Here is a 25,408-nt window from a genome sequence, read left to right as displayed (position 1 = left end):
AGTGGAATTGGGTATCCACTCCTTACATAGCCACTTAATAATTAAAATATTTACATACTGGCTAAAGATACAATCAATGGATTCGGATAGAATTCCCAAACTATGCCTAACTGAACAGTTAAATAAGTTCCAATTTAACTCCTGGGCCAGTCAATTCCACAGAGCCATCTTAAGACATGGGTTTTCTACCCAATATTTATTGACAAGGGTTTCCCAGGCAAGAGAAATTTTTAAACAGAAAGTCTTGGATATTAGTGCCCAGACTGACATGGAATTATTAGCAAAACACAGATCTATAAGATGGTTGGCTAAGAATACAAACTTCTTCCAACCTGAAAAATACCTTTCAATGGGTAGGCCACAATTACAGAGAAGAGCCTATACCAGAGCCAGATTTGAGTTACTGGATTCCATGTCCAGACATGAGCGCTTCCACCATGTACCATACCACGAGAGAACCTGCTTATGTGGTTCATCTGCCATTGAAGATATTTCCCACATCTTGTTCAACTGCCAAATATATGCTCCCATTAGGCTTAAATATTTATCATTTCTACTGGAAAGAACAGGCCATTGGGAATCAAACCACAGATTGTTATATTTCCTCCGGGCCTCTAATTTACACATCGTCCGTAGGACTGCTAAGTTTATAATCAAGGCAGCGGTTCTAAGAACCCAATATATTGAACAAACTGGTGTATCCTGCAAGGGTGATCTATTATCCGATTTTTGACTCCCTGGTTTTCCACATATGTTTTATTATTGTATTCTTATATATCTAACTTATCTGTATTTTGTCTTGTTATATATTTATGTTACGTTACTGATAAGGTCTTATGACTATTCAATAAACCTCTTACCTACCTTACCTTACCTACTAGATGATGACATCTGGAGATTAACTAGAGAACTATAAATCACAAATTACCTCCTCATGCCTTATGGCAGAGTTGTCAAACTCACAGCCCACGGGCCAGATGCATCATGCGCTGGCCATGCCCATGCCCAGTTTAGCAAAGGGAGAAAGTCGTGATACATCATGTGACAACGCAAATTTGATACCCCTGCCTTAAGCAAATCTTTGTTACAATATATACTGTTTATCCTGTCCCCATCCTTTTTCTTGTGAATTATATACAATGTTATGTATATGTGCATATATGTACATATGCTGATAAAGTTTGGTCTAGTGGTCAAGACATCAGGCTAGAAACCAGGAGACTATGAGTGACCCAGCTGTCACCAGCTGGGTCACTTTGGTCAAGTCACTCTCATTTGGTCTACCCCACTCCACAGGATTCTTGTTGTAGGGGTAATAGGAGGAGGTTAGGAGTATTAGATATCTTTGTCATTTTGAGTTATTTATAAAAATATTAAAGGCAGGATGAAAATAAATAAATAACCTTATAAAGTTACCTAAATTTACATATTATTGTAAATCTACCATTGTATCTATCAATGCACTGCACATCAGTATTTTTATTAATTAGCCTACTCCAGTGCAAAGTTTACAGTTTCTTACAACATTTTAAGGAATATATATATAAAGAAACTTTCTAGACATACTAACTGAAAAATAGACCAGAAAAAAATAGTTGCAGGACTTTGCTGAAAACATAGAGAGCTGCTGCAGAAACAGTATCCAAACAATGAGCACACACCTGACTTGAAGTTGTTATATGCAGCTATTTCACTACATCCTGTGGTTGGCAAACACAGCAAGACTCAAAACCACCTTCTGTGAGTCATACTGGTATAGAATCTAATTAGTAGGGCTTAGGGTGCCTATAGTAAGAAAAATGAATAATTTATCCAATAACACCATCATATCTTTACATGAAAATAGGAGAATAGTGACAGAAGGGAATCTCACACCTTTTCCCCCAGCTTTAAGATATACAAATGCATGCATTTTGCAGGGCTTTAGAAACACCATATGGAAGTTGTGAATACTAAAATAAGTGTGGATTGAGGAATGGAATGGAATACTGGATCTTATGAATTTCAGTCTGCTCCCAATTTATATAAGCATTACAAGGCAAAATAGCAGTTATTAGCTATTGTTTAAAAATGTGTGAAACACAACAGAAAACAGAAAAGGCACTATGAAAATCAGATACCAATGCAAGTTCCAAGAATGGCATTTAATATATCATCATTTTTGGAAAAGCAGTCAAGAAAAAATGTTGGCATCCTATTTAAACCTTATCAGAAACAGCCTGAGAGTCCCAGATAACATGAACAACACAACATTAAAACACATTATTCAGACAAATATGAATGAAAGTAAACCGTAACTGCTTTGAGATCTGCAATTATAAAAACAACAAATTGAGAAAAAAAGAGAAGAACAATTTCCAATTTTTATGCAGAATAACCAAAACAAATTCTTCTAGAACCTGCAGAGTACTTCCAATTCTTTACTCATATTTAACAAATGTGTGTCCTTTTAGATCTAAGAAAATCCCCCTTTTCCATGATCACAAGTCATGTCAAACATTAGCATTCAAAAATGTTTAAAGTATTCCTTCAACATGTGCCATATATTCCTTAAGATATGCAATGTAACTGTAAATTAAATGCATGTTTAACATATAAACAGAAACTGATAAAAAAAAACCTGTGTATATTAAGAATATATTAATACTGCAAAGAGGTAATGGGGAAGGGACCAAGAAAGCAAAACCAAAACCAAGAACATCTATTAGCAATGTGGTTTTCTGTTACTGTAGTGTAGCAAATCACAGACCTTATATCTGTGTCCAACATTTGTAGCCAGACAGAATGTACATATTTATGAAATGTTGTGATCAAAGACAACCTAACAGAAAGAAGCAAGCAGGAAAACTATTTTAGGAAGCAGGAAAACTTTAACAATGCAATTTGAGTATAAGATGCTCTTTTTGCTGAAAGCAAATCAAGGAATCCACTCTGAGTATAAATTCAACAACCTATTCTAATTCTAAAGATACTACTACTCTATCACTGAATAGTAGTTATTTTGTCCAGTGCATTGATTTTTAAAGATATCAGTGAATAGTTCACTTTCTTACACCAGCTTTTTTACAAGGGAGTGAATGTAGACTAAATCCAGCATTCAATTTGTTTGGGTTAATATGCAATATCAAAAATGCTACCCTTAATTAAATATTACACTTGGTAAAAAAAATAAGCATTTTTGTTTTTCTCTAAATAGTGTCAAATATTACAGCTGTGCCATAAGTAACATATGCATACAGTCTATTAAAATGCACATAATTTATCTTGCTCAAAATGAAAACATATCTAACAAGTAATTCTATTCATCTGGCCCTTTTTCACCCAGCCTTAAGATATACAAATGGATGCCTTTTCACCAGAACATAGCAGCTGGTAATGAAAAGGAAAGCATTCAAATGATCATTTTCACATCATATTCCTTCGTCTTTTCTCTAGTTTCTCCTGTCTTTCTTTGAGCTCCATTCTATTACAAGAGAACTGCTTCTTAGATCAATTCATATTTCCATAATCCACACTGCTGTTTCTCCCTCTTCTCCCCAGGGTAACTACCCCCTACATCCAGGACTCTGGCTTACAACTGTCATTAAGACCTGTAACAATAACAAGATAACAAAAGAGGTTGGTCAAGATGAGGCTTGCCTCTACCATATGCTGATCAAATGCAATATTTCAGACCCATGGAAATGCTATAAAACAAAATCATGCTCCTAGCAAGGCTTTGGACTTGCCACTTGTCCCTCCAAATGCAAGAAATATAATCTTTTTTACAATGTCAACTATATACTTGAGGTACATAAAACATTTATGTACAAATGATAATTTGCATTCAGGGTGGAAGGATTCAAACTCTTTAAATACCAAATGGTAAGGAGTCCTTCCTCAGGACTTCAAAATATTTGCTTAGAAAAACAAGAGTCAGACCTGAACTCTGTATATAAAACAACTGGATGGATAATAAGCTGTAAGTTAATAATAAAAACATAATAAATAGTTCACATTTAAAACTGTTATATGTGTATTTTCCCAATATTTTCATAGTGCCATGAACATATTTTAACAAATGGTAAGAACAGTTGCCTAATCACACAAAAACTCTAAGGTTTCGGGTTATTGTTCTTGAAATCAGATCATATCACATCAGATGTCTATGATTCTCATCTGAAAAGTTATAACAAAATTACATGTCTTTCCGGAATAATTAAGGATAAAATATACAAATAATACAATTCCTGTTTCTCTAGGGTAGTCTTTGTTTCCATGTACAGACCAATTGAGGAAAAAAGAAAGGGGAAAAAACAGCAAATAGGAAAATGGGCTTCTTCCAGCTTTATTTTTTCCATTTTTTTTGTTCCCTGTTAACTCAGTGTTCTTTGAAGTAAGTGTCCTTCAAATCATGGATTATGAAGCTGAATAGTTTCAGAAACCAAGTTTAGGTTTTGCTGTAGTTAATCAGAACAAGAGTGAAATATTCCTCACAATCATGCTAACAGAAAAGTGAGAGCCAATGAGAGAAGTAAAAGTTTGAATCATACGTGAACAGCCAATGCCTAGTTCTGGTTATGTATCATGCCTTTCAGCTAATAAAAATTTCCATATTTCAAATTTTTATCACAAGAAAACATTACCTTCCAATTATTCAATTTTCAGGAAGTATCCATGCTTATTCTGTTGCTTAAAGCCAGGGGTGGGTTTCTACCGGTTCTGTCCACCTCTGTAGAACCGGTAGCTCTGAAGAGCAGCAGACATAGAACCGGTTCTATGTCTGCTGATGTTTTTGCCCACCCACCCACCTGGGCTCTTACCTGATCTTTATTTCCTGATTTTTCAACTTCAGCTGCCGAACGAGGCACAGCTGCAGTTAAAAAAACAAGAAAAGAGGGCTGTTTCAAAGGCCCCTCCTCAGCAGGCAGTGTGCTAATGATGTGCTAATGACGATTTATGACGATTTACAGGCACATGGCGGGCAGGGAAGCTCGTAAATCCCGAAACGGTAGTTAACCATTTCGTATCCCACCCCTGCTTAAAGCCAAAGTTCAAGAGCAGGTAGCCATCCATAATAAGCACATCAATGAACACTACTGTAGTTCTGCACAGTGATTCCATACTGAGATAAGCAAGTGATAAGACAAGTGTTATAACTTCTTCCAGAATGCATTTACTGGATTCAATATAGACTTTCCTCCCCAAAGTCTTATTACTATACAATGTTTATTGAAGAAATTTTTATCTTGTCATTTCAAGAGCCTTTGTTCCTATTTAGAAGTTTTGTTTACTTTTTTTTCTGCAGAGACAATACAAAGAGTATTACCCCTGGACAAGCAAACCAGATCCCTTCATATAGCATAAGTTCACAAAGATAAGGTTGTTCCTGGCACAGGATAATTTTCACAGTGCTGCTCCAGAAGATCTTGTCTGGAATTGTTGTTTCTCCACCAAAAAGTCTGGTAATTTTGTGTTGGAAAGGACAATCTATGATAAAAAGGAAGTTTCCTGTCCAAGCAGATTACATGTAAACTGAAAACTATTGTTCTCTCCTTATAGATAGTCCTCACTTTATGAGTAAAATTGGGATTGGCAATTCCATTTCTAACTAACATAGTCATTAAGTGAGACATCATATGACTGTAAGACGGGTGTCATTTACAATCTCATTCTGGGAGTTGATCCCAAAGTTGGACACCTCAATTACAATGCTGCAAATCACTCTCAGTTGTTAAATGAGACATGAATGCCTGTGACTTAAGGCTTTATTGTCAGCTTCTCTATTGGCTAGTCATAAAATTACTTTTTTTCAGTGCCATCATAACTTTGAATGATCGTTAAACAGAACAGTCATTAAGTAATGTGTACCTATACTGGAATGCGATAAAAGCCAGTCAAGTCTGCAACTTAATTTTATGAGAATTAAGAATTTGGAGAAGAAGAACATTTGACTCAGTGTTTCTCCTCTCTTAATTAAGGTAGTATCTTAGGGCTCTGAATTCTTAGAATATGAATAGCTGAAAAAGAGCTTTTTGAAAAATCATATTATGGTTTCTTTTTGTAATGAAGAAACTCCTTTTTAGAAACAGAACTCCTGGGCAAAGTCCTGAAGCAGGAGTGACTAAAAAGTAAGTTTGCAAGAAGGAAAGGACAAACAAGAAAAAATTTACTTATAATCAGACAGAAGAATGGCTGGCAAGTAGAAATGAACAGATTTATGTCTGTTGTGGAATCTCATAATGTAATGATTTGCCAGGGAGAGGGATATGTCGGTGCTTACTTATCTTCAGTTGGTTACGTAGTATATTAGAACAGAAGCTATAAAATAGGGACTGAAAATGGGTACCTTCTCAACTAAACCTAATTCAAATAATGGTGGTCCCATCTCAACAGCTCTTCCTTCACCTGGCAAATAAATCCTTTCAGGAAGCAGTGAGCAATCGTAAGTAGCAAAATGGTTGCCCAAAATGTTGCTTTCTTAACTTTTTTGTGCATCTGAAAACCATGGAACAGCAAATAGAGCATAGTATAGTTCCTTACCTACTCCCAGTAAGTAGGAAGAAAGAAAAGGAAGAAGTTAACATGAACTTTAAGCTTTTAATCTAACTATTGGGGGGGTGGAGAACTTCGGCTTCAGGGCCAAAAGAACAAACTTTTGAAAACCAACTCACTTCTATAGAGGAATATTGGAAGGTACTATAATCGCAATGTTTACCTTAAGGGTGATATTTGACCAAAAATATGTCAGAGTATTGTATAACTATTTGAAGGAAACATAAAATGGGAGGAGCCATATTATATTAATTTCAGGTGGTGATTATCACAAGAATAAAGCAAATTATTTATTTTGTTAATTTAATTGTTAAAATAGAAAAAACACAAGACATATAGTAAAGAAATATAAATAAATACATATTAGTTTGCCTTGTAGAAATCAGGAATCTACAAGTGGGCCAACAATCCAAGAGTCAGGATGAAAATATTTTTAAATTTATTACAGAAATACAGAAACTGTCACTTTCACGAAAATTGAAAAGAAACAGGTATAATTAGGGGAGGGGAATACTGCTGTGCATGCCTTGATTTTAGTTGCATCTTTTAAACTTAAAAAAAAACTTTTTACACTTTAATAAACTATAAACTGCTTTTATATAATATGACCATTTTCTCGTATTATATGCATGATACATGGTAAGCTACAAGGCCTCTTCATCCTTCATGTTCTCTTTGTGTTAAAAAATCTATATCCACTTTTCTTCATCAGTCAGTTGATTGGTTATGTGGTAGACAGCAGAAGACCACAAGATCTACCTTGATCAGAATGATGGGGGAGGGATTAATCTCTTTTTCACTCCTTCTCCCAAGCAACTCTATGGGAAAAAAATCCTTTTTTTTCTGTTTTCAAGAACTGTATCTATAGAGCTTCAAAGGAAAATCTACCTAAGTTCTTAATTAACACAGTAAAAGAATTTAAAATATTAATTGCAAGTATAATACTTTTATTATTCATGTACGCCCAGTGTATGAATATATATGGACTATAGTATGCCTTTGAGATTAAACCATAATTAAGATAGTAAAGCTAAAAGTAACAAACTTTGCTCTCAGTCAAAGATTCATTAATTTCATTCTGCAAATGAAGTTTCTGTGTGCTAAAACAGAGTTCAACTTCTATTACTCTGTGAAAAATTGTCAAAAAAACAACAATCCCAGAATTAAAATCAAAAATTCTGTGCTATTATGAACAATCACTATTAATATTAACAATCAGTGTTATTGATTTTAATGGAACTCACATTTGTGTAACTATATTCAGTACAAGAGCACAAGTGCTGAGTTGTAAACCGCACTGGCGAACATAGCTCTTATATAAATCCTGATATTAAAAACAGAATTAAAAACAGAAATCAAGCTGTTGTTTATATATACCTTATTTTTTTGAAAGTATCTGGCATTCTTCAAAGCAAAACTGAAAAATATGTTTGAACTAATTAAATTATGGTTTTATTTTTTTTAAGGAGTAAAATATATTAAATACAAATTTGTACACAGGCTCTCATAACCTGTTAGCAGATTGTTAAAAATAACGTATATCAAAAATGGGTAACTGTTATCAGATTGAGTACTTATTACGAACTATCCATCAAAAATTGTAAGCAGAAGTCGGGGGAAATATAAAAGCAGGAGAGACCAGTTTAAAATCAACATTTTAATTTTTATTATATCTATTAAATTCAACATTTACATGAATTGAACTGAATTGAATCAGGTTTAACATGATTATTGCATGCATATTTAATGACTGGCCTCCTGTCAAACTAAGAATTATAGTTCGTAAGTTTTGAAGGGACTCTGAAGCTATGTATCCTCAGAACTTGGATTGTACACCTTTGATAAATATTTTATGCACTGAATATTACAGATTTCTGTGAAAAAAGGCATTCAAAACCATTAATATTTAGTTCCACCTGTTTGGCCTTAGGTGTAAGACAGGGGTGTAAAATTCGCATCATCACATTGTCATCATGTGACGTATCGTAACTTTGCTAAAACGGGGGTGGGCATGGCCAACACATGACGCATCCAGCCCACAGGCCATGAGTTTAACACACCTGGTGTAAGACAAACTGACACTGTGCCATCCATATATCACAGTGTTTCTCAACATTTAGAGCTTGAAGATATGTGGACTTCAGCTCCTAGAATTCCCCAGCCACCATGGCTGACTGGGGAATTCTGGCTGAAGTCCACACATCTTCAGGTTCTCAAGATTGAGAAACACTGACGTGTATGATATTTCTACAACCAATGGGATGAGCTATCATGAAGCATTCATAACTGATCTAATTTATCTGTATTGTGTAAATAAATGTCTAAAATCACCACTTGAGCTTATTAATGAAGTTATGCACCTGGTGACAATTTTAATCTTTTTATATCAATCATAATTACACTAATGTAGCCCACAGGAGGGTTATTAATAATAGTAGGAAAACAATTCCATCAGAGATATATCCACACATACATCCATGGCCTTAACTAAAGTAACTAATATCCTGTGTAATGTTTCAAGCAGAAAACAAATTCTAATAATACAATCAGCTGGTGAAAATTCTCTTACTGCTATTCCCAACCATCTGTCTTTCTCCAGCACTGTAGAAAAGTTGATGCAGAGAGAGAAATGATGTTGATATCATTATTGTTGTTATTACATTTACTGCTCTGTCATTTTAAAAGGATCAATCTCACATGTCTAACCTGGTCTCCAAAGTCCTCCGGGAACTTCCACAAAACCACAGGATCTGTAAATAATTGACAGGCAGCATTAATCAGAGGCAAAGAAGCAGCATCTTATAGTAGAGTACATTAATATTAAAGAGGGCCAATGTTGCTTTAGGCTCACAGAGATAGATACTGTACAAAAATGTGTCTAAGAAGAAAATCCTAAAGTATTCAAAACATGTTCTAAAACATCATATTAGAATTATATTTGCATACTTGTTAACAGATCAGTAGGCTATTCTATACTTATTTTACTCAATGCTTTTTAACTGTACAGTTTTTCAATGTTATTTAAATTATTTACCCAACTGTTTAATTTAGTAAAGACAGTTAGAATTAGGGGGAAATGTATTGCTTCCTAATGCTGAAATTACTATTTTATTCTCTTAAATGACCATCTGGATTTTTTTCCCTGTCTTCTAACTTTTGCAACATTTGGGATTTTCAGAGAATAAGACTGAAGAAAACAAACAAACATATCAATAGTTGCATCATGGCACTGATTCATGCATGCATATATTTGCTTTTGTTCCTGCTTCTACCACTGAAACTCCATCTGTAAGTAAATTTAAATGCTGCATCCATTTAACCACTGTATGTGTCGCATGATTGTTTGGATTTTGGCTCATATTTTACTAGTAATTTATGAATTATGCCTAACCAATGTTCAATATTACACATTCTAAGATTTTCAAAGTCAGATTCACCTCTCAGCATTCCCCCTTCTGGATTTCTTTTATTCCTGCATTACTTCATTGTATTTCAAGATACTGCAGCCAATTAAATGTGCAGGAGCACTGTGTGGTAAGAGGCATTATTATGTGACATTGTAGCATACAAAGAAATTGTGATTGTACCTTATTTATTTTTATATATTTACTACTACATCCTGTCATTTTTATATACATCTGAAATGTAAGTACATTCAATTAGATATAAAAGACAGCTAGACTCTTTAGATTATAGCAGTCCCCATAATAATTCTATCTACAAACTTACAGTGCATTTAACTTTTAATAAATATTTAGTAAGAAAATTATTTTATTATAAATCAAGTGGGAAGAAAAAATTTACATTATTTTATTCCATACTATTTGAAGGAACAGAAAGGCCACAGAACTTTACAAGTATTACAAGCATGTTACATATTCATGTCAGAGCACATTTGTTATATAAGCTATTATTTGAATGTAGTATAGATAAGCAACAATAGAGAATTTCAATGGAAAATGATATTTAATTTCTTCCACATATTACACTTAGAGAAAATTGATATAGGATGTTCCACTGTTGGTATCATAATCCAGTTCTGATTGTTAAAATAAAACAATTCTAAAAATTGTTGGAAATGTAATTACCAAGTCAGATTATTATTTTCTATTTGGTGGCAATCTTTTAGAGCCCATCAGTTCCAGAAACTAATAATACTTTGAAACAAATCTTAAAAGTTGTTTGCCCTTTCAATACGCAGTTTTCTTACTGAACATTACAGAACCACATCTTTCTTCAAATTATGTTGAATCTAACTTCACATATGCCAACTGCTGCAAGGAAGGCACTGGTGCATCCATGAGAAGGAGGAAAAGGAAGAGGGCAAAGGATGGTCAAAGAAAGTGTGGCATGCAGGAAGGCTGGGAGGGGGGGGAGGAATTACATTGTAGCCGGAGGTGGTATTCAGCAGGTTCTGACCAGTTCTGGAGAACCAGTAGCGGAAATTTTGAGTAGTTCGGAGCACTGGTAGCAGAATTTTTGAGTAGTTCAGAGAACTGGCAAATACCACCCCTGACTGGCCCCGCCCACATCTATTCTCTGTCTCCCGAGTCCCAGCTGATCGGCTGGGTCTTCTTTTGTTGCCCTGCACAGGAGAACGGAGCTGCAAAGCAGGTTAGTGGGATGGGGAGGGAATGGGGTTTTGCAATAACCTTCCCCCAGGAGTGGAGAGGGAATGAAGATTTTACAGTATCCTTCCCCTGGAGTGGGGTGGAAATGGAGATTTTACAGTATCCTTCCCCTGCCATGTCCACCAAGCCACGCCTAGCAAGCCACGCCCACAGAATCGGTTGTAAAAAAAATTGAATCCCACCACTGATTGTAGCCTTCCCTGTCAGCTTCCCCATTGACTTTCCTTGTAGGAAGCTAACAGGTAAGGTTGCAAATGGCAACTATATGACCAGAGGATACTGCAAATTATCATAAGTGCAAGCTTGTTGCTAAGTAACCAGATCACAATCATGTGACTGCAGGGGCACTGCAACAGCCAGAAATTCAAGGAACAGTCATAAGTATGTCTCACTTAGTGTCATTGCAACTTCAAACAGTCATTGAACAAGTAGTTGGACAGTGAGGACTATTTGTAAATTGAAACTATCCTCATGGAAAGTTAACCCTGTAGCAACTGCAGACTAATCCCCAAAGCACTAAGAAATGACTAAAAGATCGCACCAAATTTCTGCAACCCCATTCACCAGATATTATTCAATCATAATTAATTATGCATGGTAATGTTTCAGACCCATCTTCCAGGATAACTTTTAATAGACAAATGATTTAGTTTCCTTAAGAACTATATAAATTTTGTTCAAAAACAATAGCACTCCACAAATTTATAAAAAAAACGAAACACAATTTAAATTATTTTTACTGGATACATTATTGTGTATTGGTAATGTTTATGTTTTTCTTGACTTATTTCTGGTAGTTGTAATCTACTAGATATCAAAGCTTCAAGAATTATGGATTTTTTTTCATAGATGGGAGCTGAGAAAATTATGTAACACTAGCAGGAGACATCTACACCTAATTTGCAACGAGATTTTTTTTTTATAAGTGCTGTCAACTCTTGATTTATTTTATTTTTTTCAAATAAAAGGACAAAGAAATTTTCAGAGTATATAAGGCTATAGTTTTAAAAAACTATAACAATTTTCTATTTGTTTATTTTTTATTTTAATGATTAATTTTGAAGTTAAGCAGTATTTCATATTTTTTCTTCTGTTGAATAGAATATATTGAAACCAGTTTTGCATAAACTGTGAACCACTAGCATTCAGAACCCTCTTCATGCGGGACTCCAATATACAACACATGGCATCTAATCAGACCATCCAATAATAGATGCACTCTGAAAAAGACTATCAAAAATCATAAGATATTGGCACCAGTTGGAAAAAAAATGTTCCTCTCATCTGCATAGAAATCTGTTGTTCTCACATAAGAAAGAAAATGGATTGAAGACTATTATCATACCTAACCTAATCCCTTTTGAAGACACAGAAGTGACTTTTCTGTTATTGTAATATATATGATATGCTTATCTTCCATATTTAAACTTACATATAAACTACAGAACTGGATATAAAGTACTTTACATTTTATATTTACCATCTTAAATACCAATATTGAGCAGGAGACAAAGGATACAAAATTGTGTGTGGTTTACTTCAACAGTGACCAACAAGAGGAAAAGGCATTCATTGTTCAAAGATATTATAAATCAATTCAAGAGACATTTCAAAAAACATATTTTTATTAGAAACCGCATCCCAAAACATTATAAATCCAATATTATCTAAATTTGCTTTCCTTATCAGATATTTGAATCTTACTTAATTCATCATTCAAAGTATCCTATTTTATATTGCTTGAGGTTGACATACTAAAACTACTACGATAATGGAAATGTAAGTTAAAACAAACATATACAAAAGATGTATATATGCCTATCTTAATTTAGAAAAATAAAGTGTATATTAATAATAATGAAATGCATCTGCAAGGCTGGTTCTGCTACATTTTCATTTATTTTTATACAATGTCATCTCTTCTCACATTCCTAGAATTGATGCTGCGTTGGAATGCAGAGCAGTTTAGACTCAAAGTCACAAAGCCCCCAACCTTGAGTGTTGACGTCATTGTCTTTGTAATACACATTACAAATACATATGAAATATGTATACAATAATTAGGCAGAGAGGAAGAATAGGTAGACTTTCTGTCAAGTATTTTACGTAGTGTAAGACATTAAATCCCTCTGAACAGCATACAAGTAGTCCTCAATTTACGATAGAAATTGGGACTTATTAAGTGATACAGCTGCGACCACATCACGTTGGCAGCAGCAATCTCTGAAATCCCAACTGTCACTGTTAACTGAACCCATAATCATATGGTGTGGAAATTCATTGCCTGTTTCCGACATCTAAAGTTAGAAAGAAGTCAGGCAGTAAGTGGCTGACAGGAAAGTGGCTGATGCTAGGTGGGGGAGGGAGCGAGAGGCTGCATGGGGATGTGAGGGAGGGTTCGGGATGGTGGGTCAGAGATGCTGTGCAGGTCAGGGAGGGTGTGCAACAAGCAGGGCATGGGAGGTGATGTATGGGCCATGAAGGCTTAGAGGTTGTGTGCAAGGGAATAGAGGCATGGCATTGGTCAGGAAGAGTCAGTGTTATGCAAATGGTGTGACACACAGATTAGGGAATCATTTGCACAAAATAATCTGACAACAAGCATAGATTTCATAATCCCTATGCCTTTTGCCATTAATAGTTTTAAAAGATACCATGCATTTTCTCATAAGCAAGAAAATGGGAATAATTATAAAGTATGTATTTTCTATTTAGTGTTTTCTCATATAATTTGAGGGGGGTACAAAGGTTCAGTGGTTAAAAACACCAACCTTATCAGCTAGAGCTGACAGCCCAGGTTCGAGACCGAGCTCCATGCAACAAGGTGGTCTCCTGTTACTTGCCCCAGTCCCTGCCCACCTAGCAGTTTGAAAGCATGCAAATGCAAGTAGATTAATAGGTACCATTTCGATGGGAAGTGTTCTGTGCACTTTGGGCATATAGCCACACTGGTCGTATGACACAGACATTGTCTTCAGACAATGCTGTTCCCTCAACCAAGAAACGGAGATGAGCACTATGCCTAGAGTTGGACAAGGCTGTGATGACCCAGGGCACGGTACAAAGAATCGCACAAACAGCTGGCAGTTCAAACCGCCTCTTCAAAGTTGAACAAAGGCTCCCATGTTTCTGGCAAGTCTCAAGCAGAATGATAACAAAACCTGACACAAACCTCAAGCAGCTTCTTCTTTAGTCCAGCCCAGTGCTATCTTCACCAAGGCTGCTCGGCAATAAATCCAGAGGTATTTGGCAAATTAAGGGCAAATCAAGAAGTTCAAGGAACAAAAGATCCAGGTAATTTAGTCCAGGACACCCACAGGAATGCAAGGACTCTTGGCCAGTTCACATATTGGAATATTGACAATTACAAATGGTATGGAAAGAAATTTATATTAATCTACTTTGACACTAATAGGCAACCTTAAGCTGAAATCTAAGTGTCAAAAGGAGAATAAAGATTTTTTCTTGGTCATTTTAAAGCCCTAAAAAGGAGACGAGTGGAGGCAAAAGGGTGGGACTTGGAATAATCGAAAAATGGAGTGCCACCTGGAAAAATAAAGAGGATTAATAGTGAAACTTTGAAAAGACTCCCAAGGATACATTGTAACTGAAATCTTATTAAAAGATACAGTAACCCACGGAAAGGAAAAGTAAAGGAAAGAAACAAGAAGGAACAGTCTGGGATCATTTGGTGATTTAAAAAAAAAGTTTTTGGCATTGGTTTTTTTCCTTCTTTTTCTGTTTTTACTTACAAGTCAATTGGGTGGTTGTTCAAAAGTGTTTAAAATGCCATCACTCCTGGAGGAATTGAAGATGAGTCTTAAAAAACAGAAAGAAGATGCAGAAAGGGGAGGAAGATCCTTTGGCTTCGTATTTGAATTTTTTGAAATGGAGATCCTGAACTATGAAAAGCAAAAGGAAAAGCTTCAAGAGCAAGAAGAAGGGCGGGACAAAGAAGAAGCCATTTTCAATGATCAAATAATGCAAAGTATGGTAATAAGGGGAAAAGGGGGGAAAGGAGTTAAAAGTTTGAGATCAAAGGGAACAGCCAAAAAGAAAAATAGTCTGAAAAAGAAGTATATCAGCACGGAGAAGCAGAAAAGAAAACTACAGAAGGGAAAATTAGTGTCAGTCTGTGCTCCATTCAAAATCCAAGAAAGAAATACTTAGACTCCATAGATTAGAGGAAAGAAATCTTTTACTGAAAATTGAAGTGGTAGCTTCAGGTAAAATTCTGAATCTGAGAAATTAGGCGCGCAGATCACATATACAAAGTGATGGAATTGTTCCCACCCCCCAAAGTTCAAAAGATTCTTCCAATTAAAAGTTCTGGATATGATCATGTGGACATCTTCAGGTGGTGATGAAGCCTCTGTCCGTTGACCTTGGCATATTTTGATAAAGATTTGCAGTTGCGCAGAGAAAAGAAAGCCAAGCGAGAAATAGAAACCTAAAGCAGGAATTTATACTCCCCCCATTCTCCATATATACAATACAAGAATGTAACACCTCCAGCTCTCTTCCCAGACAATTCCCCCCTCCTCCCCCCGTTACTTTATGGCAGCCAAAAGATGCAAAGCATGCAAAGCAGTAGCAGAAGATCTTGAAGGCTGACAATTAGAGAGAGAAGGGTATAAAAAAGGGATGAGAAAAAGGGCGGAAAGATAGAAAGGGAAAGAACTTATGAGGGACAAAAACAGGAAATAAAGAAAAAGGGGAAATGTACTAGGATTAAAGCTCAGCTAGAAAACACAGAGACAACGGTTAAATTAAGTTAAAAGTGAGGATTCTGCAAAGGTACAAAAGATAGTGTTGTGACAGTAGAATACTGTAATGAGTTAGAAATGAAATAAGTAAGTAATCTATGAGATAAAACTATTGTTATGTAATGGTATGTTTATTTATAATTAATGCAATAATAAAGAAGAGAGGGAAACATTACAATTGTTTCTAAAGATTGATAAAATATTGAAAAGAAATGTGAAAGATTTATAAGGAAATTTATACCAGTTATTAGAATGAATTGGAATAATTATTTTGCTTATTAATAGTAAATAATTTATAAGATAAAACTGTATGACTATCCAACGGTATGCTTAACAGTTAAGTAATAATAAGAAAGGGAGGGAAACATTTCAATTGTTCTCAAAGATTGATAGATATTGAAAAGAAACGTGAAAGATTTACAAGGTTCATACCAGTACTAGAATGATTTTGAATAACTATTTTGCTTACTAATGTATATATATATTGACTGCAGCCGGCGCGCAGCTCCGTGCGGCTCCAGTCCCGCGTTGCCTCGGGAAGGAAAGGCAAAACCAGGAGCCGCTGCTGCCGTTGAAGCGCCGCCGCGCTCTTCCTTTTTGCCTTTCCTTCCTGAGGCAACGCGGGACTGGAGCCACGCAGCCGCGCCAGCGGTAGCAACTCCTGACTCGGGCCTCCGAGGGGAGGGGAAGGAGGAGAAGAAGGGGGAAGGGGGGCGATTCCCAAAAAATCGGAATTCCAATTTTAATCGGAAGAATATCATGTCTGATATTATATATATAATAATAATATAGACAAGTCTGACCCACAGACGGACACAATACAGAAGCCTGATGATGGCAGATGAGATTCTGCTGAAACGTTGCTACAACTTTAAAAGAACAACTACAATGACGTGGGAAAATATATATATTGTTTTCGCTGTTTTTAGAATTTTTCTTTTTACATTTTCAAGGGGAAGTACCAAGCACAGTCTGAATGATGAGATCTACATGATATAAAATAGATATTAGAAATTTGAATGTTATAATTTTAGAATGCACAAATTCAATGTTTAATGAGATTTCATATGATAATAACAATAAGATTGAAAGGTGTTGCACTTCGATTGGCAATCATAGGGGGAATTTTGCTTCTTAAGAATGTTGGAAGAGAACATATGAAATTGTAAACAAGACAGACAAAAGTATAAGTACAATGAATAAAAAGATATAGAAATTTAGGTAAAAGAAATACAATTGAATAAGAAGAAAATGAGATAACCATAAAAGAAAATTAAGAGAAGTAAAGGGAGAAATAGTGAGAAGTTGGAAAAAGAGTAATAAGATATGAAGTTGAATACATAAGATGAATATGCATATGAAATTGTGTCTGTATGGAAATGTGATAACCTAGAACCATGCTATACTCAAGTAAGATGTTTTATTTGTTTTGTTAAAACTCAATAAAACTTTATTAAAAAAAAAAAAGAAACTCAAGTATTTGTTCCTAACAAATGCCCCTCCCCACAGCATCTCCTTAAGTCTCGTTCCCCCGGTGTGCCTTGAGAAGATAGGCAGGGCACTCTCCCCGCGCATAGACTGCTCTGTCTATGTTGATCACGCCTCCTCTCTATTCACCAAGCCCTTAGATCAGGAGGGGTAGTCCTAGCTCCTTACCTCAGCTCTGTCCCTCATGTTCCTCCTGCCTCTGTTCCTCCCTGCCTGCAGGCCTTACTACTTCAGAAAAACCTTGTTTTCTGTATCTTGTACAGAGGTGGATTTATAAACTGTACAGATGCAGAGAGATAACTCAACAAGACATCCATAACAAAGAACATTTATTGGTTCATCAGGTATCCTCATAACTCACGTTTGTGATGAAGTTCTTCTTTTATGACCAATCCTTTGTATATCTGCCTTGTAGTAAAAGATGTTTATCTCCTAACCCATCTCGTAGCGATAGAAAGAAGGTGCCATGAGTAAGAGAGTTCAGACAAAGAATGAGGGAAACCTCCCCCAACCCACCAAGGGTCAATCCAGTGACCAATCAGGATTATAGATATGGTCACGTGACATGAGCTACATTTCCCAAGATACCTTTAATTACATTTACCATGATGCATTACCTTAAGGGGACAGCTCATAATTCCTAAGTAACTATCCAGTTCCCATAGACTGGCTGAGACAGCACACTCCCCGCCTGGAATTGTACATTACACTATTAAAGGAAGAGAAAAAAAATTAACTATAAACTAAGATAAGCCATAAACAGTAATACTAACTGAATAGCATATAACTATATAACTAAGATAAACAGTAAGCTGTATAACTAAGAGAAAAACAGTAAACATTAATAATGCATCAAACAAAGCAAAGCATGCAAAACTTGAGGTTCAATCTTCAAGATCGGCCTCTTGGTGCAAGTCTGCTGGTCACCTCTGGCGGCCTTTTAGGGTGTACAGGTACTCTTGATGGCAAAGGTGAAAGTCTGCTGGTCACTTCTGGTGGCCTTTTAGGGTTGGAACAGTACTCTTGCTTCCAAGGTGTCAAAGGGCATCGGGAAGCTGTTGGAAAGGGTGTTGCAGAGGCATATGCTCGTGTAGAGCGTTTTAGTGGATGGCTGGTGGTTGCTGGCGGCCGTTTAGGGTGTCATAGCAAAGGTGTACTGATCGGCGGCGGCCTCTTAGGCTGGAACGGCATTCTTGTTTTCGATGGTGCTAAAGGGCATCAGAAGGCTGTTGGACTGGATGGTGCTAAGGCATTTGCCTAAGTTGGAGTCCACATTTGATCGACACTGACAATTCCTATGATCCCCAATCCTAGTGGAGATTTGATGGCCACTGGGCCGTCTACAGGGCCACCGACTGATTCGGAGAAGAGAAAGGCACGTGGGGCATTATTCCCCAGCAAGAGTAGGATATCAGCCTCCAGACCTAGAGTGGGAAAGTGAGCCAGATGCTGTAGGTGAGGCATGCTACTTATGACCTCAGGTGTCGCGATCTGACTGCGGTCGTTTGGTACCCCATCACATTCAAACACGGGCAGTAGTGGGAATCGGGAACTTCCATCTAATGGCTCTATGTAGAGTCCAGTAGCTCTCCTCCCTGCCGTGCTTCTTGGTCCATGGCATGTTGATACAGTGAAGGGAAGTTTGTCCTGTTGCACCTTAAAGAGGTCGAAGAATGCGGGTCTGGCCAGGGTGCAGGTACTTTGAGTGTCTTTCTGCACGTACATTTTCACGGCATCTTCGGGGCAAATCTCAAAGTTCCGGCTCTCACAGTCCCGCTGTGATCACATAATAAAAATTCATACTCATCTGCATTTATAACTACCACTCATTGCCACTCCATCACCACCACCTTCAACTTACCCTCATTGTGTTCTTCACCTGGGAAGAGGCAAGAGTCCCAGACAAGCAGGCGAGAGCTATGAACGGGTGCTAAAGAGTAAGGGGCTTGAGTCAATATGGGGTTTGCTGTGGCAATGAGCCATGTGCATAGTTGGGGCTTGAGGCTGGCCATCTTGTGGCTTCCCACAGCCAGTGATTGAGGCAGCGCTCTAGTTAATGCTGGATCTAAAATAGAAGCCTGGGGACAGGCTGAGATTGCTGAAGGCCAACACCACCAAGCAATACCACTTCAAGGCTCATGTTTTGGCAAGTACCATGCTCTCTAGTACCCACCTACAGGATCTGTCTTTTGGCCCATGGTTCTCATTTAGTGGTCTCAGCTAATGATCTGCACTGTCCTGGGTTTATGATGGCAACTGGGACTGCTAGGATTTCAGTCACTAAATAAAATGGTCACATGACATTGTGCTTTATGACATTGTTTAGTAATATAAATCCTAGTCCCAGTTGCCATTGCAAACGAAGGATTATCTGTATTACTTTCTATTTCAAAGAAGACAAAAGAAGACGATAGTATTAATCATATACATGAAAATAATTAATTATTCTAGCTTTGTACATTCCTGGACTTCAAATTAAAATGTTCTTGCCATTTCAAGTATTTCATATGAAAGGTACATATTAGAGGCTCTGAATATTAGTATCAGACATATCCAAGATTAGGAGGAAATCTTAGAATCCTATCTCTAAACAGATAAAAGCTTTAAGAACTTGAATAGATGCTAGCACAGGAAAGTAAGGGAAAGCAAGCAATATTTGCCAGGCATCCATCATAATCAAAAGAAAGAACAGTTCAAAACCAAGAAGCTTAATAAAAAGAAACATCATTTCAAAGGGAAATATTTGCTGTATGACATTTAAAATGAATCAGATTAAAGACAATATGTAAATATCCATCTTAGTTTTGTACATTCTTAATAGCATACTTTCATGCAAATCACTAAGAAAAGGCATTTTTATGTATAGAAAGGGCGTTGGTACTTACCTGATACGCCCGTTCTCTGTGAGCTGTGAAGAGCATCCAGAAGTGGGAGGTGCTTCAGTCTCTTCTGGAAAGGCTGGGCTTAAAACTCTGGGATGCTCCTCCTCCTCCACAGGACACCTCCCCAGCATCCCCCAGTTTTGCGAAGACTGAGTGCCAAAGTCCGGAACTCATCACCTAATCTGGATCCCTGACTGGAACGGAACCCCCCCCCCCAGACGGAAAGAAATGGGTAGGGCTGGATGCTCTTCACAGCTCACAGAGAATGGGCGTATCAGGTAAGTACCAATGCCCTTTCTCCCATGAGCTGTTCAGAGCATCCAGAAGTAGGACATACCAAAGCTTGGCCTGTCCTTAGGGAGGGACTCTGTCTGGATCGAAATCCACTCCTAAACTCTGTGGACCCTCTGCAGGACTCTTCTGCCAAATGAAGCGTCTGCTGAGGCATAGACATCAATTTTATAATTTCTGACAAAGGGAGATGGTGAAGCCCAAGTTGCCGCTCTGCAAATTTCGTCTATGGAAGCCCATGTGGCCCATGCTGCTGATGTTGCTGCACTCCTTGTTGAATGGGCTGTAATGCCTTTAGGAACTGAGATGGACTGGAATTCGTAACTTTTAGCTATGGTGGCTCTCAACCATCTACCGATGGTTGTCGACGACACCTTTTGTCCTAAAGTGGACGGGTTGAAGGATAAGAATAGAGCCTCAGATTTTCGAAATGCCGCCATGTGGTCTAGATAGATGCTTAATGCCCTTCGAACATCAAGTCGATGCCATTGATGCTCCAGTCTATGAGATGGTTTCGGAAAAAATTTTGGAAGCACCAACTCCTGCACTCTGTGGAAGGCTGAATTTACTTTAGAAGTGAAAGGTGGATCCAATCGGAGAATCACTCTGTCCGCATGAAACACGCACAGGTCCTTTCTCATTGACAATGCTGCCAATTTGGAAATCCTCCTTGCTGATGTGATTGCAATTAGGAAGGCCACCTTATATGTCAGGAATTTAAGACTAGCGGTTCTTAAAGGCTCGAACGGGCCAGTTGTAAGTGCGGCTAACACCTTGTTGAGGTCCCAGGTGGGATAGCGGTGAAGGTCGTAAGTTTGCAGCACCCTTAAGAAAGCTGCGGACATGTGGATGGTGCACTATGGAACGGAGGTCACCCCAGGCTATCACCAAGGCTAAAGCCGCCACCTGTCTGCGTAAAGTATTTGGAGATAGGCCCTTGGTCAACCCCTCCTGTAAAAAGTCCAATAATTGTCCTATTGATGGGGCAGTTGGGTCGATCTTAGACCCCTGGCACCAGCGACAGAAAGTGGACCATGTGGCTTTGTATATACAATTTGTTGAGGACCGTCTGGATGCTTGAATGGTGGCAATAGCATCCTCTGAAATCTGTTGGGCCCTTAAACAGCTCCGCTCAGCCTCCATACGGCTAGACTGAGCCATTGTGGGTTTGGGTGAGGTATCGGCCCTTGGGAGAGGGAAACCTTCAACGGTGGAATTTTCCAAGGTTGTTCTCTCGACAGGTCCTGTAAGTCTGTGAACCACATTCACCTGGGCCAGTAAGGGGAGACCAATATCAATTCCGCTCGTTCCTCCAATAACTTCTAGATCAACCTGGGTAGTACCAGGAGTGGAGGAAACACATATAGAAGTCCGGGAGGCCACTGACATTGCAGAGCGTTGACGGCCTCCGCCCCCTGAGTTGGGTACCTTGAAATATACTGGGGCAATTGGGAGTTGAGAGGAGAGGCAAATAGATCGATCACCGGTTGCCCAAACCTCCGCACTGCTTCCTGGAAGACAGACGGGTGTAGGCGCCACTCTGCCTGATCTATCGTGGCCCTGCTGAGCCAGTCCGCTTGTGTGTTTAAGGCCCCTGCTATGTGTTTTGCCTTGAGCGAAAACAGATTGGCCTCGGCCCACTTGAACAACTTGGCCGTCTCCAGTGTCAGAAGTTTGGAATGGATACCCTCCGGTCTGTTTACGTGGGCCTTGGTTGTGATATTGTCTGTCAAGACCAGAACGTGGCGTGATTGGAAAAGGGGTAGAAAACTGCGTAAGACCAGGTGAACTGCTCGCAGCTCCAACAGGTTGATGCTTTGTGATTGTTCGGAAATAGTCCAAATTCCCTGCGCAGTGTGGGATTGGAAGTGAGCTCCCCATCCTACCAGGCTGGCATGGGTTGTGATCGTTGCCCTGTAAGGTTCCTTGAAAGGACACCCCTTGTTTATCATTTTTTCCGACCACCAGTGGAGCGATCGGAGAACATTGTGTGGTACCTTTATCCGGACGTTGGAAGTGGCTCTTCCGGATCGCTGGAAAGGTAGCAGGAACCATTGCAGCTCTCTAGAATGGAATCAATCCCAAGGCACAATGGAAATACAAGAAATCAGTTTCCCTAACAGTTGAGACAGCACTGCCAGGGAAACCCTCTTTAAGGCTCTGATCTCTCTGGCCAAAGACTGGATACTGTTTAACCTGTCCTGAGAGAGAAAGACCTTGCCCTCCACGGTATCTATCACTGCCCCTAAATGAACTAACCTAGCTGAGGGGATCAAATGGCTTTTATTCCTATTTATGGAAAAGCCATGACCCTGAAGGGTCTCCAGAGTAATCTTGGTATCCAATTTTGCTTGATGTCTGGAAGATGACAAAATTAAAATATCATCCAGATAACATTGTAAGCGAATAGATTTGATCCTGAGTGAGGCAGCCAAAGCCGCTAGGACCTTGGTAAAAGTCCTAGGGGCGAAGCCAGACCGAATGGTAGGGCGATATATTCGTAGTGCCGATCACAATAGCAAAATATAAGATATTTGTAGTGAGCAGGTCTAATTGGTATATGTAGATAAGCCTCTGTGAGATCTATAGAGGTCAGGACATCGTTCTCTCTGATGCTGAGCAGAATGGACTGGAGATTAGTCATCTTGAATTTTCGATAAACCAATGATCTGTTCAGACGTTTGAAGTCCAGAATTGCCCTCCAGCCCCCCTAACTCTTTGGGACCACAAACAATAGAGAGTAACAGCCTTGACCCCGCTGTTCAGATGGGACCTCTCTAACGGCCCGAATATCTAGAAGATGATTGATAGCCTCCTGCATCAACGCCCTCTTAATGGGGTCCGTGGACCTATGGCTCCTAATGAAAAAGTTCAGGGGGGAGGATTGAAACTCTAGTGCCAAACCAAACCTAATAGTGTCCTTGACCCACGCATCAAAGGTGGAGCTGTCCCATTGATCAGCAAACAATTTTAGCCACCCTCCAATGGGAACTGCTGTCAAGGACTCACTTGGGGCGATGAAAAAATTGGCCTCCGGTGCCTCTGGGGTTTCTTCTGTTTTGGCCTCCCCGCTGACCTCTATCAGAAGATTCAGACCTATCCTGTCTAAAACTGGGCCTGTAGCTTGATGTTCTCTGAGATCTGGGAACGTATGGGCCTTGATAGTAGGGCCAAAAGGAACCCCTTCAAAACGACTGGGGGTTCTGTTTTCAGACCTCTGAAAAAAAGGGGGAAGCACTTTTTTCTTGTTTCTATTCTCTATAAGGAGGGGCTCCAAGACACTGCCAAATAATTTATCCCCCGATATTGGGGCTGATGCCAACTTGCATTTATGCTTGGTATCCACCTGCCAATGCCTGAGCCATAGCAGTCTCCGTGCTGATACGTGAGATGCTATGGCCCTAGACGAGAATTTAACTGCATTAAATGTGGCGTCGGCGGAGAATTCTGCTGCTGAAATAATTTTAGCTATGTCCTGGTGGGCTCTGACATTTGACGCCGGCAATATATCCCTCAAGTGGAAGAGCCATCGTAAGGAGGACCGTGTAAAAAAGGACGCCGCTGTAGCTGCCCTAATGGCCCAGGCGTCAGAAACGTGCGCCCTACGGAGTGCCAACTCTGCTCTCTTTTCTTCCGGTCTCAGGGCTCCTCGGCCTCGTTGGGAAAGGTTGAAGAAGAGGCCAGTGCCACAATGGGCTCATCCACCTCCAGCGTTTTGAGAAAATTTGAAAACTCTGGTGCCAAATTATAATATCGTTTATCGTACCCTGTTGGGACTGGGTATGATGCTGCTGATGCCCATTGATTTTGTACTAATTCAGCAAACATACCAGGGACAGGAATAGTTTCTGCCTCATTAGCCAGTTGTGAGAATATTAGATCCTCGGATTCGTCCTGAGACCCTGTTGACAATGGATGAGGGTTTGATGTGCCTAGTTTAGCGGTATTCTTTGCCTTCAACAGTAATATATATATATATATATATATACATATATACATACATATATATATATACAAATATATATATATATACACACACACACACACACACACACACATACATACACACACACACATACATACATATACACACGCCCATATAAATATACATATGCCTATATTTATATGTAAAACTGTGCATATGGTAAACAGTATCTAAGGATCCCCAACAAGGGAAACCCCCAAGCGCTCCAAGCGAGAACTTTCTGGATCCCTGGTCCCCAACAAGGGAAACCAGCTATACAGGATCTGAGGTGGATTCTTTCCTATCAAAACAAAACGTCCCGCTGTTTAAAATGGCACTTGCGGCTTCACTCCAAAGAAATGATCCAAAGGCAATTGCAAGGAAATTCCTGTTTAATGACTAGCCTGCTTATCCAACGTCAGCCAGACAAGGGAGAGCTAAACCCAGGGAGAACGAAGTGGGAAGGTACTGCCCCGGTCCCCAAAAAGGGAAACCAGCGGGAAATGGTGCCTGTGATATTTAGGTGCGAACTTGAGCCAGCCATTGAAAAAGGCGGGAAGCCAGAATCTCCGCTGCTAATGTCTGAGAAGTCTAACGAGCCGCTGCTGCTGAGGCTCTAACTTGCAAGTTAACTGCTCCTGTCAGACGAAACGGCAAGGCGAAGTGAGCCGCAGCTGCAAGCGCTCTGTTACGATCGCAGAGAAGACGATTAGAAAGTTAGATAAGGTAATTGCCTGAGGCTATTGCCTCAGGCTGCCCGTGGAGTGGCAGGCTCCACTAGTTACAAAGAAACTGTTTTTAAACTGATCGAGGCAACCTAATAGAGGCACAAGCCTGAAAAAAGCCAAATTA

The 25,408-nt window shown here is 38.7% G+C and overlaps 1 protein-coding gene across 3 annotated transcripts in view; it reads right to left on the bottom strand.

Annotated features, from left to right (window-relative positions):
- The window catches only part of DENND1B (DENN domain containing 1B), a 213,437-nt gene that overhangs the window by 153,397 nt on the left and 34,632 nt on the right, over window positions 1-25,408 (bottom strand). For 2 of the 3 annotated variants that reach the window (XM_026671732.2, XM_087960788.1), the window contains exon 3: window positions 9,241-9,284. The exons of the other annotated variant lie outside the window; for it this stretch is intronic. In XM_026671732.2, coding sequence (XP_026527517.1) covers window positions 9,241-9,284 — 44 coding nt within the window. The remainder of the gene's footprint in view (window positions 1-9,240; window positions 9,285-25,408) is intronic. 3 annotated transcript variants of the gene reach the window in all.

The sequence above is a fragment of the Notechis scutatus genome, chromosome 3 (assembly GCF_049901735.1).
Source record: "Notechis scutatus isolate UNSWTSFEM ecotype Mainland chromosome 3, rNotScu1.2, whole genome shotgun sequence".
Taxonomy (NCBI): Eukaryota; Metazoa; Chordata; class Lepidosauria; order Squamata; family Elapidae; genus Notechis; species Notechis scutatus.
The sequence above is the reverse complement of the archived record's forward strand: the minus strand, read 5'-3'. Positions and strand labels throughout refer to the sequence as shown.